At 35.1% G+C, this 17,579-nt stretch overlaps 2 protein-coding genes across 2 annotated transcripts; both read right to left on the reverse strand.

Annotated features, from left to right (window-relative positions):
* Positions 1-226: 226 nt before the first annotated feature.
* LOC108223672 (tubulin-folding cofactor E) lies at positions 227-12,161 on the reverse strand. The gene is made up of 15 exons (XM_017398043.2): positions 11,750-12,161; positions 11,472-11,642; positions 10,456-10,502; positions 9,729-9,872; positions 9,574-9,648; positions 9,002-9,111; positions 8,777-8,919; positions 8,623-8,684; positions 8,240-8,347; positions 8,121-8,155; positions 1,573-1,638; positions 1,205-1,296; positions 1,046-1,122; positions 897-974; positions 227-727 (listed from the first exon to the last, which is right to left on the reverse strand). Exons 1-15 carry the CDS (start codon positions 12,039-12,041, stop codon positions 629-631), a joined length of 1,599 nt encoding a protein of 532 aa, XP_017253532.1. The 5' UTR covers positions 12,042-12,161; the 3' UTR covers positions 227-628.
* A 2,392-nt stretch (positions 12,162-14,553) lies between these two features.
* On the reverse strand, positions 14,554-16,170 carry LOC108221438 (uncharacterized). Its single transcript, XM_017395317.2, has one exon. It carries the CDS (start codon positions 16,168-16,170, stop codon positions 14,554-14,556), a length of 1,617 nt encoding a protein of 538 aa, XP_017250806.2.
* Positions 16,171-17,579: the final 1,409 nt, after the last annotated feature.

Below are 17,579 nucleotides of genomic sequence, written 5' to 3' on the forward strand. Positions count from 1 at the left end.
AAAAACAAATTCATGAATTCATGCGTAATTTGTGAGATTATAATGAACTTGACATATATGAATCAACTAATGAGTTGGCGTTACTGATGTGGCATAATTAAAATATGTGGCTTTATGACGTGACATTTTACGAATTACGTGGACTTCTTGACGTGGCATCGTTCAATTCTTATGATATACATAGATTCCGCATTATGAGAAACATATAAATACACTATTAAAAATCTTATACAAAGTGCGCAATCACATAGCTCAAGTGGTAATATGTTGTTCCACGAATAAATAATGTTATATGTATTCCGGACTCCAAACTCCAATATACTTGCGACTCAGTAGAACTAAAAAATAATTGACATTCACCTTTCTATTCGAGGAACAAATGAACCAAGAAGAGTGAGTGCAATAAAATGCAAACGAATGCGAGCAAAAATGCCATGAACAGCAAAATGCATGTAGGCAAGTTTAACATTAAGTGACTTTTTTCTCCAGGTACTTACATATGACCAATGTGCAATACGTTTTCACCCATGCTTGCCGGTACAACATTAAACTTCTGCAACTAGAACTCAGTACGCATCAGCAAAGTTTGACATCTGCTTTGCAGCCTGAAACAAGATGTGCCTTAATGCTAGTTCTCTTCATCTATCAGGATGGTAGAGTCATTGCAAACTCCAGCCTCAGTCAAGGAAGCCATATCATCATCGAGCACCAATGGCAATGGAGACCCCTACAAAATGAAATTATTATTTAAACATTTTTTGCATTAATAATAACTGTGCACAGTTTTGACAGTCGGGACACTTGATGGAAGCTAAATAAATGGGACACCGTGTTTTATAACCGAATATATGGTAAATGGGATCAAAGATGCATAGTTAATAGATGTTGGTGTGTACCTCTTCTTGGAGAAACAATATTGGTTTTATCGCCTTGAACTTAAAAAAGCTCCCACTGAGATTCTTTAGCTTGCCAACCTATATTCAGGGAAAGCAATGTGAACTGGATCTTAGCAACATGGACTAGGTTTTGAGAAAAAAATGTTTACTGTTGTGCTTGCGGGAAGCTTCTTTGTCATTGGGGGCTTTTCACCGATTGATGCTCCTACGCACTTCAAAGTGATGGCTACAAAAAAAACATGTCAAACTTATAAAGTATTTATCAGAGTAGTCCTCGAAAAATTCTAGGCATGGGTTAAACTACTTACAGATAAGGCCAGAAGCCATTTTCTGAGGGCCTGCTGCTTGATTTGATGGCCTTTCATCCTCAATTCCATGATATGTTTTAAGCTCAGAGAACCTTCGGTCAAAATTATGCCATTGGTAAACAAAGAGCATAGCATATAAACTTTCTTAGACCGGAAATTTGTTCGCTGTCCATGTGAAATGGTTTTCAGGTTTCATAGTATTTTTTTTGCTCCTTACCCAGTAAGGTGAGAAATACTTGACTATAATGGACCAAACCCTAAGCCAAGACTGAGATCATGGGATCAAAATACATATCAATTACTAGGCGGCCTATATGGGCATCAATCATGATGTTCTCAATTATGTCGGATATTAAAAACGAAATTACCTTGGATGACGCTGCTTTATTGCTTCCTGGTTACCTTGGAGCTCTGATATCACAGAGCGTACATAACTGCAAAGGAAATCCAAGTCAGACAAGAACCAGATACTTTTATCTTTTCCCTTTTTGGGATAATGAAAGTCGTCCAGAAAGTATCAGCAGAAGCTAAAGAAAAGGTTATACAAAGAAGAATAGATCCAAGACTCCATCCTGTAGAGAATTGAAGTTATAGTTCCACTAAACTAGTAGCACGGTGGCAGGACCTACTGTGAAGAGGTTGACCCAGGCTAAACAAACCACATTCAAGGTCTTTCTATAAAATCCAGACAATTTTAGAATTAGACAGATTCGCCACTAAGAAATTACCCCGTCACAAAAATAATAGTCGCTTTGACTTTATGCACGCAATTTGAGGTGCAAAAAAAAAATTTCTACACATTAATTTTCAAAATTTTCTTCTCTAGAAAGAAAAGATACAGGGGATCGTTTCTTATATCTAATAAACCCTAAAGAGGGTAGGCAATTAGAACTTATAACAAAAACAATCATGTTTTAAATAAAATCTACAATCTATAACTTCTAAACATTTTTCATCAATATCATGCATAACATGAATTATAGATATCATATAAAAATCCTATCTTATTTATCAAAATAAATCATACTATTTAAACAGATTGGCTCACCGGAGTCCCTGATCTCTGCTATGCCCTTTTATGACCTCCCGTCTAACAGGCTCTGCAACCAGGTTGCTCGACAGATATCCACCATCTCTGCTTTAAATGATATAACTTATGATGACAAATAGATAATATTTGTATATGATATCTTATTGATGAACATGTTTTTCTGTTGTAGATTGTAGGAGAAGAGGTTTAGTTTGCCATCAGAAGAGTAAGTGTAGAGAAATTTAAGATATATTTCAAGAACTGATGATTTTCAATGTTACAATAAGGTCTCTTATATAGAGATCCCGGTTTTGATTACAGCCATACAATAGCCTTTCAATAATGTATTACAATAATGATACATGAATTATTTTCTGAGTGCAGTCTTTTCTATCTTTTTAGATTCCTGCTGTCTCACTTTCTTCAAAAGCTTACAGATTTCCTGTCAACTCATATCTTCTCATATCTGCTTAAGCTTTTCCTGCCACGTTCTCTTATCCGTTACTGATTTTCTTATCTGCTACTGATTTTCTTGTTCCTTTGCCATATCTTCTGCTTCTGCACTGATATCCTGTATTTTTTTTTTATTTTTTTTTAAGTCATGGAAATTTTGATATGTTGTAAGAGTAGTTACTACAATCACCAATATGTATCTTGGGACGTAAAATCATCAACTAATAAGATACAATCACCAAACTCATATTGGGTTGTAAAAATATTTTTATTATACTACAGTCACCAATTTCATATTGGGCTGTAATAATATTTGCTAATATTCTACAGTCACCAATTTCATATTGGGCTGTAAAGACATCTTTATTATACTACAGTCACCAATTTCATATTGGGCTGTAAAGATATGGCTAATATACTACAGTCACCAATTTTATACTGGGCTGTAAAACATTTTAATTAAGTATGGTCACCAAACTAAAAGTTTGGGCCATACAAATATTCTCACATTTTATTCAAAAGGATTAGAACATCCTTCTTCTTTTGATGGGCTTTGCAGTGTTACTACCGTCTTCCTCCTTTGGCCTGGTGTCATTTCCTTGTAAAGTTCCCTTGTCTTCATGGAATGATTATATTTTCCTTCTGTAACTCTTTTATACATTGCTGTTAACTCGGTTGTATCTATTTTCAAAACATCATTATTATAATATAATGTTAGTATTTCTTCAACATCTCCTCCCATCTTGGTACCCAATAGACATGCCTTCCTCCCTCTAATAAAATCTTCCAGTTTGGACTTTAGAACTGCTATTCCGATTGCTCTTTTGTTACATATCCAATCTTCAAATTCTTCTAGAGTACATGGCATGGGGGCTTTTAAACTAGTATTATCACCTTCTATTGCTGTGTTTCTGCCATATTTGAATATTTGACATATTAGTATTGGCTTCCCTGTCAAATCGGTACAGGCATCGAATACCTGTACTCCATAGATTCCTCCTGGTCCATATGATTGCATCATAGCCTGAACACTTTCTGCTATCAAGGATGGTAACATTGATATACTAGTTAATGTTTCATCAACCATTATCTTGTCAATGAAACCATACATTAATAAGCTCTTAACCAAACTTGGATCTGCATTTTCCTTACAAATATACCTTGGATATTTGCTAAACTTTCCATTTCTTAATATAGTGGAGTTTGATTTGTAATCATAAAATTTGGTTATTTTTTCAAAAGCTTCTATGTAATCCTTGGGATATTTAATTCTATCGGTCAGGTTGATAGAACTTAAGGATTTTGGTATTTCTGGTAAGGTTTGGGTAATAGTGTTTATAACTGGTGTGGAGGCTAATCGGGATACAAAAGTTTGAGGGGATTCTATTTTGAGAATTTTCAGGGCTTCTTCGAGATTTTTGGCAAGAATTTCTATTTCATGATTTAAATCTGATATTTTCTGGTTTTTCCTCTTGATTTCTGCTATTATTCCTTCCACCTGTCGATTCATATTATCCCTGTCCATTTTCTCTGCTAAGAACAAAAATATATGCCGAGATAAAATATATGCCGAGATAAAATTAATAGATCCAAATGAGATAATAAGGAACCGACCAATTAGATATAGTCCAACAGATCAGAAGGAATTAGAAATTCAAATAAAGGAACTGTTAACTTTAGGACTAATAAAGGAAAGCAAAAGCCCACATAGTAGCCCAGCCTTTTTGGTAAGAAATCATAATGAAACAAAAAGAGGAAAAGCTAGAATGGTAATTGATTATAGAGAATTAAATAAAAAGACAATATTTGATGGATATTTCCTACCATATAAAAGGAATTTAATTAATAAAACAAGTAATAAAAGATGGTTTAGTAAATTTGATTGTAAGAGTGGATATTGGCAGATCAAATTGACGGAAGAATCCAGATGTTTAACTGCATTCAGTGTACCACAAGGACATTATGAATGGATGGTATTACCCTTTGGATTAAGAACAGCCCCTCAAATATTTCAGAGAAGAATGGATAAAATATTTAGAGAAATGAATGATTTTTGTTTAGTATATATAGATGATATATTAATATTTAGTGACAGTCTAACAGATCATATAAAACATCTAGAAGATTTTATTAAAACTATTAGGAAACATGGAATTTTATTATCAGAAAAGAAATCAGAAGTATTTAAAAATAAAATAGAATATTTATGATATATTATAGATTCCGAAGGAGTTCAGTTACAAGATCATATATCAACAAAAATAAAAAATTTTAAAGAAACATTAGAAAATAAGAAAGAAGTACAACAGTTTCTTGGAATAATAAATTATGCTTCAGACTATATAAAGGACTTACCAAAACTAAGAAAATCCCTTCAAGATTTAATAAAGAAAAATAAAATCTTTGAATGGATTGAGGAACATACTAATACTATAAAATTATTAAAAACTAAAGTAGAAAATTTGCCAAAACTAAGACTACCCAAAGATACTGACCAATTAGAATTATTTACAGATGCTAGTGATATAGGATGGGGAGCAGTATTAGTAGCTTTTGAAAAAGATGATATTGATAAAGAAAACCCTTTAATATGTGGATATGGAGCTGGAACATGGAAACCAAATGAGAAAAATTATCATATTAATGAAAAGGAATTGCTAGCTGTTAAATTAGGTATAAAAAGGTTTCATTACCATTTATTACCTGTAAAATTTATTGTAAGAACAGATAACACTCAAGTGAGATCATTTATATTTAATAAAATAGACCCTTTACCAGAATTAAATAAAAGAAGAAATTGGCAAGCATTTTTTAGTTGTTATGATTTTGTTATTAAAAATATATCAGGGACTAAAAATGTTCTTGCAGATTTTCTTAGCAGAGAAAATGGACAGGGATAATATGAATCGACAGGTGGAAGGAATAATAGCAGAAATCAAGAGGAAAAACCAGAAAATATCAGATTTAAATCATGAAATAGAAATTCTTGCCAAAAATCTCGAAGAAGCCCTGAAAATTCTCAAAATAGAATCCCCTCAAACTTTTGTATCCCGATTAGCCTCCACACCAGTTATAAACACTATTACCCAAACCTTACCAGAAATACCAAAATCCTTAAGTTCTATCAACCTGACCGATAGAATTAAATATCCCAAGGATTACATAGAAGCTTTTGAAAAAATAACCAAATTTTATGATTACAAATCAAACTCCACTATATTAAGAAATGGAAAGTTTAGCAAATATCCAAGGTATATTTGTAAGGAAAATGCAGATCCAAGTTTGGTTGAGAGCTTATTAATGTATGATTTCATTGACAAGATAATGGTTGATGAAACATTAACTAGTATATCAATGTTACCATCCTTGATAGCAGAAAGTGTTCAGGCTATGATGCAATCATATGGACCAGGAGGAATCTATGGAGTACAGGTATTCGATGCCTGTACCGATTTGACAGGGAAGCCAATACTAATATGTCAAATATTCAAATATGGCAGAAACACAGCAATAGAAGGTGATAATACTAGTTTAAAAGCCCCCATGCCATGTACTCTAGAAGAATTTGAAGATTGGATATGTAACAAAAGAGCAATCGGAATAGCAGTTCTAAAGTCCAAACTGGAAGATTTTATTAGAGGGAGGAAGGCATGTCTATTGGGTACCAAGATGGGAGGAGATGTTGAAGAAATACTAACATTATATTATAATAATGATGTTTTGAAAATAGATACAACCGAGTTAACAGCAATGTATAAAAGAGTTACAGAAGGAAAATATAATCATTCCATGAAGACAAGGGAACTTTACAAGGAAATGACACCAGGCCAAAGGAGGAAGACGGTAGTAACACTGCAAAGCCCATCAAAAGAAGAAGGATGTTCTAATCCTTTTGAATAAAATGTGAGAATATTTGTATGGCCCAAACTTTTAGTTTGGTGACCATACTTAATTAAAATGTTTTACAGCCCAGTATAAAATTGGTGACTGTAGTATATTAGCCATATCTTTACAGCCCAATATGAAATTGGTGACTGTAGTATAATAAAGATGTCTTTACAGCCCAATATGAAATTGGTGACTGTAGAATATTAGCAAATATTATTACAGCCCAATATGAAATTGGTGACTGTAGTATAATAAAAATATTTTTACAACCCAATATGAGTTTGGTGATTGTATCTTATTAGTTGATGATTTTACGTCCCAAGATACATATTGGTGATTGTAGTAACTACTCTTACAACATATCAAAATTTCCATGACTTAAAAAAAAATAAAAAAAAAATACAGGATATCAGTGCAGAAGCAGAAGATATGGCAAAGGAACAAGAAAATCAGTAGCAGATAAGAAAATCAGTAACGGATAAGAGAACGTGGCAGGAAAAGCTTAAGCAGATATGAGAAGATATGAGTTGACAGGAAATCTGTAAGCTTTTGAAGAAAGTGAGACAGCAGGAATCTAAAAAAGATAGAAAAGACTGCACTCAGAAAATAATTCATGTATCATTATTGTAATACATTATTGAAAGGCTATTGTATGGCTGTAATCAAAACCGGGATCTCTATATAAGAGACCTTATTGTAACATTGAAAATCATCAGTTCTTGAAATATATCTTAAATTTCTCTACACTTACTCTTCTGATGGCAAACTAAACCTCTTCTCCTACAATCTACAACAGAAAAACATGTTCATCAATAAGATATCATATACAAATATTATCTATTTGTCATCATAAGTTATATCATTTAAAGCAGAGATGGTGGATATCTGTCGAGCAACCTGGTTGCAGAGCCTGTTAGACGGGAGGTCATAAAAGGGCATAGCAGAGATCAGGGACTCCGGTGAGCCAATCTGTTTAAATAGTATGATTTATTTTGATAAATAAGATAGGATTTTTATATGATATCTATAATTCATGTTATGCATGATATTGATGAAAAATGTTTAGAAGTTATAGATTGTAGATTTTATTTAAAACATGATTGTTTTTGTTATAAGTTCTAATTGCCTACCCTCTTTAGGGTTTATTAGATATAAGAAACGATGCCCTGTATCTTCCTGGTATTTTGGTATCATATCTCTGTTTTTAGTCAGAAAAAAAAAATTGTAAAATAATGTGTAAAAAATTATTTTTTTGCACCTCAAATTATGTGAAAAAAGTCGAAACGAATATTATATTGGGACAGAGAGAGTATCTATTAAATTTTGATAAATCGCCTCGACAGACACTTAACCACCTACTTCAAGTGCAAGATCAGCGCTGCCGGCGCTGCCTATTTTTTAAAAAATCTTAATAAATAAAGCATGTCATCTTTAAGAATATATTCAGTACTCTAGACAGTTCAAGAAAGTGATGCAAAGTCAAGGACATTTTATATTAATATTGACTGCATAAAGTTACATATGATGTCACGAAGAAGTAAGTACCGAATCTCAGAGTCTTTCCTTTCCCGAGGACTTATCTGGAAAAGCAGAAAACAAAGATACATCAAATTTATATTTTCCACCGAAAGCAATGAGTTGAGTAAACATACTTATGAAGATACCTCACTCCCATTCAAGATATGAACTTTTGCTAATCTGGCAATCAGAACATATCTTGCAATGCCACCTTTCCCTGGATCACTTACTGGATTTTCGGAAAGCCTTATATCCTTGTTGACACAACAAAACCAGATCAGAAAACATCAATTTGTGAAAGAGAAAGAAAAAGTGAACACTGTCTCTAACTGAAAAGCGAAAAAGGTACAGCCGATTGGGCTGGTGAAAAAAACTAAAAGTCATCTACCACACACAAATACAAATCATTGACTGATCAACCTTTTGCTGGAAAGGGATACTTCAACAGCACATGCAGTTTACTCTAGAATTCACACACATACTAATAGAAAGAACACCAAGATTAAGCAGTACATGCACTAAATCTTACCGTTAACCTTGGAAAACTATTAAGAGAGTCAACAGAAGCTAGATCACCAATGTTGTTACCTCCTGCATATGTAAGACAAGTAATTAACTGGTAACCACAATCAATTAATACGACAAAAACTTAATTCCAAACCAAAAAGGAGTTCCAGAATCACCTAGAAGAAGGCAACATAAATTTTGGAAAGGCACAATATTTTTCTCAAATGACTCACAACCACTGGCCAACTTTTGCATTGCATCATCATCTGGGTACCGTATGCAGTTCAGATTATTCTTGTTCAGATGAAGCTGCTCCAATCTGAATTTGGAAACTACATATTTTGTCACAGAAGAAAAGTTGTGACAAACAAAATAGAAACCAAATTATTCCTTGAAGATACCTTTGTAGGTGAGAAAGTTTCAAGATTTCATTCCAATCAGCTAGGCAGTTATCCTCTAAATTGAGAAGGCGCAAATGAATAAATCCTTGGACAGTCGTGGAAGATGTTGGCTACGAATAATTCATTTAAGAAATATCATATGTTAGAAAATGAAATGATAAAACAGAATTTTCTAATCACCATAACCAATACACGAGCAGACATCTGAATTCAGTACATGGGCACAAATTTGACTAAAGTCTCAAAACTGATTTGACCATTTTAACATCAGCACATGATCCTATAAATGTTAACATAAGTCGTGACCTCTTGGCTTTTGTACTATGTGGTTATTTGAGCTAGCCTACAAGGATGTACTTGTATCACTCACAGTGTGTATACACTTAAAGTTTATGGTATGACTGGTAATAAAATATTTAGAAAGATAAAATGTTTGAAATCAGCTTCATTACGTCTAATAATGAGCCTATTTGCAGTGGTTCTAAGTGGTAGCAGGCGTATGACACTTCTTATATTCCACAAATTGGCAAGTGCATAATCAAACCTTCCATGTGGATTTATATATTACAAACCTGTATATTCTTCACTTTGTTCCCCATAAGATGCAATTCTTCAATTACTGGAAGTGAATCTTTAAGTAGTTCAACCTGGCAAAGTAAATAGACTATACCCTTAGTCTAATACTTTATGAACTAATATATATATATATATATAAGTGACTGCTTACTTGGGTCCAGTTGAGTCCAGTATTATTCAAAACGAGAATTTTAATGTTCTTCAATTGCAAACCCACTACATGATGTGACATTCTATTATAAGATAGATTTAAAGCCACGAGAGCTGGTAACGCATTACAGATGGTGCCAACATCCTGCAATAACACCAAGACCTAAAATAAGAAAGTGATCCCAGCTTCTAGCGAAGTAGCAGGTCAATATTCACCAAAATTGGTTCAAAGAATCATATGAGGCATGAATAGTAAAGGATGAGAGAAACCCGCTTATAGCGCGCATATTTCACAAGCTAGACACCCAGTGATAAAACATCCATAGACATAGTAGTAATTTCTCCTGATCCTTATGTAAGTGTAAATATCTACCATTATTTTGCAGTAATCAGAAAAATTAGTTAAGAAAAGAAAATTTTGCAATATATATCCCATTAATCATAATTTCATAAATTACTAGTTACTTTAAAAACAGGAAATTCAGTCACCTGAGGTAAGGAAGTAGCTGGTACCAATTTATATAAAATCTAGATTTAGTTGCTTGGATAGGAAATATCAGTAGTACTTGCTGAACTAACTAGTTGATACATTTGCTCTTCAGTCTTCACAGCATTATATATGTATATGCCCTTTCATATAAATTTAGATACTAGATTCTTCAGCTAAAATTGACTGAACTTATCGACCAATTCAGCATAATGAAACAAAGATTTTATGGATCACATACTTCCCATTCTGACAACAAATTTCCTGTCAAGTCAAGCTCTTTTAGATCTGCAAGTGACAGAAAGACCAACCATAAGCATCATTAAAATTCAATAGAAACTCAAGACGAGATGGAAGTTCAGGCACAAACTTTAAACCTCAAAAACTAACAACCATTCCAATTCCGAATGATTTTTTGCTAGAAGGCTAAATTTAACACACATATAAGAGACCAGGCAAATAAAAGGAAGCAGAAGACATGGGCAAATCTGGCTTCCAGTTGTGCACCATGGGTACAAATATATTAGATAAGACCGATGTAATGATTCAAATATAAACAGAGACTAAGGTAGTGTTTGGAGTTGCTTTTGCAAACAGCAACAACAGTTTTTTGCTCAAAAGCAGGTCAAAAACTGTTTGGTAAATGTAAAAGCAGCTTTTCCGAATAGCAGCTTTTAGCTGAAAAGCTGCAGGTCCACCCATGCTTTTGGAAAAAGCTGCTTTTCAGCTTTTGCATGAAGCTGTTACATATTTCACTATCAAAACTCACCAAAAGCGTTATTTTTTTATATTATAACTCAAAATAAGCAAATATCACAAAAAATTACCAAACAACTATCTGATTTCTACAACAACACTTTTCATACAGGCATTTCATCTGACAGCACAGTAGTTCTTAACAGCACTCCCAAACAGGCCCTTAAAGGTCTGAACAAACACTTATAAGGTATACAGCGTACTTGGGCTGAAACGTGTTGGTTACTGTTAAAATATTTTTAAAGTTTAAATTCACCAAGTATGCATATGACCGTATTATCTAATTAATGTGGATTCAAACATGTTATTCTAGCAAGATTATATAATTGTTAAGACTGTTTCCATCAGGTGAAGGAGTTTTGACAGATAGTATCTTGTTCATGGTTTGAGATCACTATATTCAAAGCTTCAAACCAAATCACAAAATGTCCATCCAAAGTACAAACTAAAATCTCCAAAAAGGTTTAGGGATGGAAATAACAATAAAAAATTTAAGCTTACTTGGTACACTAACACCGAGTTGAGAAGGAGGCCCACAAGAGCTAACCCCTAAATAAAACAATGATGCACTAGCCAAATCCTCAAACTGGTTAAGCTTGTCTTGAATTTTATCTTTGCCCAAGAGCTGAACAGATACTCGTCTATTCGTAGCAGAAAGAACATACATTTCATCTGTAATTACCAAATTTACACAAATTTACTGTCAAATATTTGTTTTTGAGGTGAGCAAAAATCAAAGTTTGATACTTTAAGATACATTACACAAAAATTAAACATACCCTCTTCTTCTTTTGTTGAGGTTGATCGGTATCTAAGATCAAGAGCTTCTAAAAGAGAAATCCCACGACTCAACTTGTGGGGCCGAACAAAAGAGGCTGATGTTGCAGATTTAGCTTGGAAATAGCGAACCCCGTTAAGAGACCCATCGTGCTTGCCTTGAGCATCGTTGTCCCATTCTATACCTGCCCACTTGCCGGAGTAGCCTTCTACTTCTCCTACATACTTTACACTACCGATTCTCCGGCAGTCCCCAACCGAGTGGACTCGTTGTCCGATCTTGAACTCGGTCATTTCACAGCAGGGAATGCAGTCTCACTTTAATTCGGTGTACGATTAAACTAAAGGACATTTAGGGGTTTGTCGAGTTGTGACCGACCATCTCCGACTAACCTATTTTCCCACAACAAAATTACAGTAACTTTTACCAGAGAAATACAAAAACGTTTCGTTGTTTTTATTACTTCCTCCTATAATTTTATTTTCGAAACAAAAATATTAATCTAATAATAAAAAATCCAAAATTTTAAATAAATTTTCAGGATCTAAATTTAAATACATGTCTTTTGCATAATTGTGTTTGTTTAAAAATAATTTTAAAATATAATATATAAACACAACACTTTTACATGTGCAATTATATTGTAGAAACCTGTTGTTCCATAAAATCTCTCTGGGCTTATTTTATAGCCAATCATATTATCTGGGCTTTATTTGGGTTTACTGGAGTCATCTGGTTAAGGATATTGGGCTTCATCATGGCTGGGTGAACCATTGAAGACATACAAGAAGGCATACGGACTTGCATTGGAAACATAGTGGAGGATGCCATCGAAATAGGGTTGCACCTGAAGGCACTTTAGGGGTTACCTCCGCTAGGGGCTACCGCTAAGTGCATCCTGGCTTGCAGCTACAGGGCTGCAGTTAAGGGATGCCGCTGGAAGGGCTTCCGCCGCTTGGGCAAAACGGCAGGCAGACTCCAAGAAGGACTCTTCTTCTTTGTTTCTAGGCGGACGAGTTGGAGGTCGAATGGGAGTATACCAGCTGCTATCTATCTACAAATTAATGGATAAATACGTGCATTTTGGAGATAATTACGACATGTATACAAATCTAGTGCAAATATTCGGATATATATTGAAGATGAAGGCTTCAAGTGACCTACTTGGAGTGGGATGCCACTAGATAACTACAAGAGGAAGTTGTTTTATCCTAAACTAGAGGGGATAAGAGCTTATCTCTTCAGAGTCCTGAATCGAGAACTACATGGGCTTGATCCCTATAAATATAGGGTATGTAGGCACCTTGCAAAGGAACGGACGAATTCGGATTCATAAACTCACGAATTCTACACTCTAAAGAGAGGCACGTGTAACCTTTGTGACGTACATTTCCGAGCAATAGCAGGACGGAATTCCATAATTCCGGCGTCGTTGTTTGGTTCTTTGCAAGCTCAGCCCTTAAACACATTTGTTTTTCTTTAGTTTATGTTAACGGTAGCCCTTAAGAGCTAGCCGTGATTATCGTAGTTGTAATAGATATCCCTATAATTGTGCTATACGGTTCTGGGGGTGTTGTATCAATTCCTCTTACAACACTTTTTGACGCTAAAGGAGGGGATTACTGATCTTAGAGAGGAGAGATGTCAGAAATTCCCGAAAACACTGAAAATCCAAAGACGCCGGAAGGCGCTACGCAAGGTGAAAGCGACGTTCCGAGCGGGGAATTAACACGCGAGGAGATGAAGGCAAAAATAAAGAGAATGAGTCGAAGAATTGCTTCACTGAAGAGGAAATCAGCAAGGTCGAAAAAGGCTAGCAAGGTGACCCCCACCAAGCTAGATTTTGATGGAGAAGGCGGTAGGAAGGAAGGTGGAAACCCTAAGGACCGAGCTGACCCCAAAATGGATGATGAAGGACACTCGCAGGCTGCTAGTGTGTTCGACCGCCTTGGGAGGAAACTGACCGAGCAGGACTTGCGGCATAGGCTTGGCAACAAGGTCCCTAACGGGGATGAACCTGAAAGCTCGCAACGCAGGGCTCCTCCCAGCCAAAGACAAGAGAAGCCCGTGTCTGAAGCTCGGTCAAAGGACAAATTCACTACTAGAAAAACTGCCTACAACAAAGGCTAAAAATCGATGTCTAAAATTTTTTTGACCGATGTCTACGCGGGGGATGTTAAAAGTGTATATTTTAGACATCGTATTTTAACCGATGTCTATGATTCAATTGCACATCGTTCATATTACAAAATCTGATATCTTTGACTCATTTTTATAAATATATTACATGATAATTTTATTTATATTAATATAATATGAGGTTTAAATACCATATAATATATAACCTATAAGATAAATTAGACATTTAAATCGATTATCAATCAAAATTTGATGTTGTATGGTTTATAAGACAACAGTCCATACTCTTATGTGATGTCAAAGATGTTCGATAACAAGGACATTACAAACAAACCGATATTGTTATATATATATAACATCGGCTACTTAGGACCAAATTTTTTTATGATATTTCCACAGTTTTAAGACATCATATATATAAAGAGTTTAGTTGTTGTAAAGTTGTTTCACATCACATTTTTAAATGTAACTGATGTAATTGTTTTTATTTAACATCGGTTCTGTTTTAGGACTCGATAATGTATGTTCTTTTAGACATCAAATTTGTTTAAGGAATTGATTTAGTAGCCTGCTTTGCACATCATTTAGTGATATATCTACTGATGTCTTTCTCATTGAACACATCGGTTTTATATTATTTTTTGATGTTTTTTTTACATATCCAGATCAAAGACAATGACGAACATGGTGAAACTTCCAATATTCTAATTCAAAGAAGATTGACTTCTTCTTCCATGGACTTTGAACTTTTTTGGACTTTTTCACTTCCTTCCCGAATGAGAACTCAATTGCCTCCTGCTGTGCTAACACTTCTTGTCCAGAAAGGGGTGGACGTGCATCTGAAAAATCTTGTTGACCATTAAAAGCTGCCTTTTGTCTCCGATAAGGATGAAACTTACCCAAATATCGTCGATGGCCTTGGTAGCTCATTTTCCTACTATGACCCAAATATTTAGCAACCGTATCATCACCACAAATTTGACAACAGAAATAACCCTTGTTAACGCATCCAGATAAGTTTCCATAAGCAGGGAAGTCATTTATTGTCCACATTAAAATTGTTTTCAATGTGAAATAAGATTTACTGAATGCGTAATATACATTTGGTTCCCCATCTTCCCAAAGCTTCTTTAAATCATCAATCATCGGTTGTGAATAAATATCAAGGTTATTACCAGGTTCATGTGGACCAGAGACTAATATTGTTAACATCATAAACTTCCATTTCATGCATAACCATGGAGGAAGATTATAAATTACCAATACTACTGGCCAACAAGTATACCTATTGACTAGACCATTATTGTGGGGGTTTATACCATCCGCTGCCAGAGCTAAACGCAAATTTCTTGGTTCATTACCAAAACCAGGCCACCTATAATCTATATTCCTCCAAGAAGGAGAGTCGGCAGGATGCCTCATCTTACCATCTTTTTGTCGCTGATTTGCATGCCAACTCATCAGTTCAGCGGTAGTAGCAGATTTAAACATCCGTCTAAATCTAGGAATAATTGGAAAATACCACATAACTTTGGCGGGAATATTTACCCTAACTTTACCATCTTTTCCCACCTTCCACCGAGATAGATGACACTTAGGACACTCAGATTCATCAGCATATATACCCCTATATAGTATGCAATCATTCGGACAAGAATGAAATTTGATGTATTCGAGGCCTAAGTTGGACAGAATTTTTTTTGCTTCATATGAATTAGCAGGCATCACGTTATCTTTAGGAAGAAAAGACCCAATGGAAGATAGCAAATCAGTAAATGCAGTGTCGCTAATTCCAAATCTAGCTTTCCAGTTATGTAATTTTAGCATGGACTCTAGTTTGGTGTAGTCATTGCCCTCAAACAATGGTTGTTGGGCATCGGCCACAAACCCCCTAAACTTAAAAGATTCATTATCGTAATCATATGACTTATATGCTGCTTCACAGACATTAACCGTTTCCGATATATCAACATCAATGTTTGTGTCAAAATTCGGAACTAAAGTAGGCAGAGGTGTACTACCAACGGATGACCTAGTCGTCCCAATATCATTTTCCCCGTGCCAAATCCAATTGACATACCCTAAACTAAAACCATTTTCGTAGATATGTCCCCTTATAATTTTTACAGAAAACTGTTTGAAGTTGGCACCTCGTGCACATGGGCAGGGTATTCTCTTGGGATCTTTTGAATTCTCTTGAGCATATATTAAGAACTCTTCTACCCCAATTTCATAATATAAAGATAAAGAATCCATTTCTTTGGAAATCCACGTCTTATCCATGTATATGTATAGCCAAAAGCTACCTACCTACATCATTGTAATTAATTTAAACACACAAAATTGAGCAACAAAATAAATAAATTGAACAGAGAAATCATACAAATAACAGAGTAATACAAGAAAACAAACATATCACAGAGCACATAATTAGGACTGATCTCAGGGACTACAAACAACAGAGAACTTTAGGAGTTCTATGGGGACTTTAAACAAACATTTTGAGCATGCAGCCATAGATATACACATATAGAGATATATACACACCAAATAAGCACCAAATTCGAAGCAGCTGCAGATTCAAAGAGAAAGAGCTAACAAATAAGCAAACTCGAAATACCTGAGTAGACAATGAAGCTCGAACCAGCTGAAAAAACCCAAACTCGAACCTCGCAAGCCAATTCCGTCGAACCCCACTTTAATCCTCGAAACCCACTTCAAACCCTAAAATCCCAAGCTCGAGCTTTGCTGAAAAAACAAACAAAAGGAAACAAAATAGGTTTAATCGAAGTTCAGAACAAAGAAACAAACAAAAAAAAATTGATTGAATGCCGTGGTTTGAACGAATTGGGTTCTAGGGTTTATAGCGAGGAGAAAGGGGGTTTACCATTTGTGGAAGAAAATCTCGACACTCAGCTGTGTTATGTTTTAGATTTTGTTTCAAATTATGTTTTTAGTTACTTTTGATTTATTTTGTCTGAATATTGTTTTAATGTAGGCGGGAGGGGAAATATGCTAAGGGGGGAGTATGTTTTTTTAAGCAAGCGGGAAATAAAGAGATAGATCGCGGGATGAAATTTTAAAAATGAAGTTTTCACATCGTTTAATTATTGAACCGATGTCGAAAAAACTAAAAGACATCATCTTATTAATTATCGATGTTAAAAAGATGTTTAACATCAGTGATTTTTGGCATGATGTCTGAAGTGCGATTTCATATCCACTAATTCTAGTAGTGAAAACCAAAGGCCGTCGAAAGTTATCTCCATTCATGATGATGAGGAAAGCTCAGGGTCGCACAATGTTGAGGAAGTAAGCAAGAAGAAAGATCAACCCCTGGATGATAACTATGAGGTTGCACTTGATGATGGGGATGATAAGTGCAAGATGGAAGAGCTGCTGGAAGCCCGAAAGAAGGTGAAGGCCGATAAGAAGTCGAAAGCCGAGCTTACCGTCAAGTCACCCTTTACTAGGAGGTTTAGGGAGTCACCCCTACCGCGTATCTACAGGGGGGTTGGCGACCTTCGATTTAACGGAACCACGGATCCCGTGGAGTATCTTAGCCGGTTCGACACTGATATGGAGGTCTACCAAATTCCAGACCTCACAAAATGTCGCTTATTGGCTGCCACCCTTAGGGATGATGCTCACCACTGGTTCAAGAGGCTTCCTGCTAACTCTATTAGCTCTTG

Source organism: Daucus carota, chromosome 5 (assembly GCF_001625215.2).
Source record: "Daucus carota subsp. sativus chromosome 5, DH1 v3.0, whole genome shotgun sequence".
Taxonomy (NCBI): domain Eukaryota; kingdom Viridiplantae; phylum Streptophyta; class Magnoliopsida; order Apiales; family Apiaceae; genus Daucus; species Daucus carota.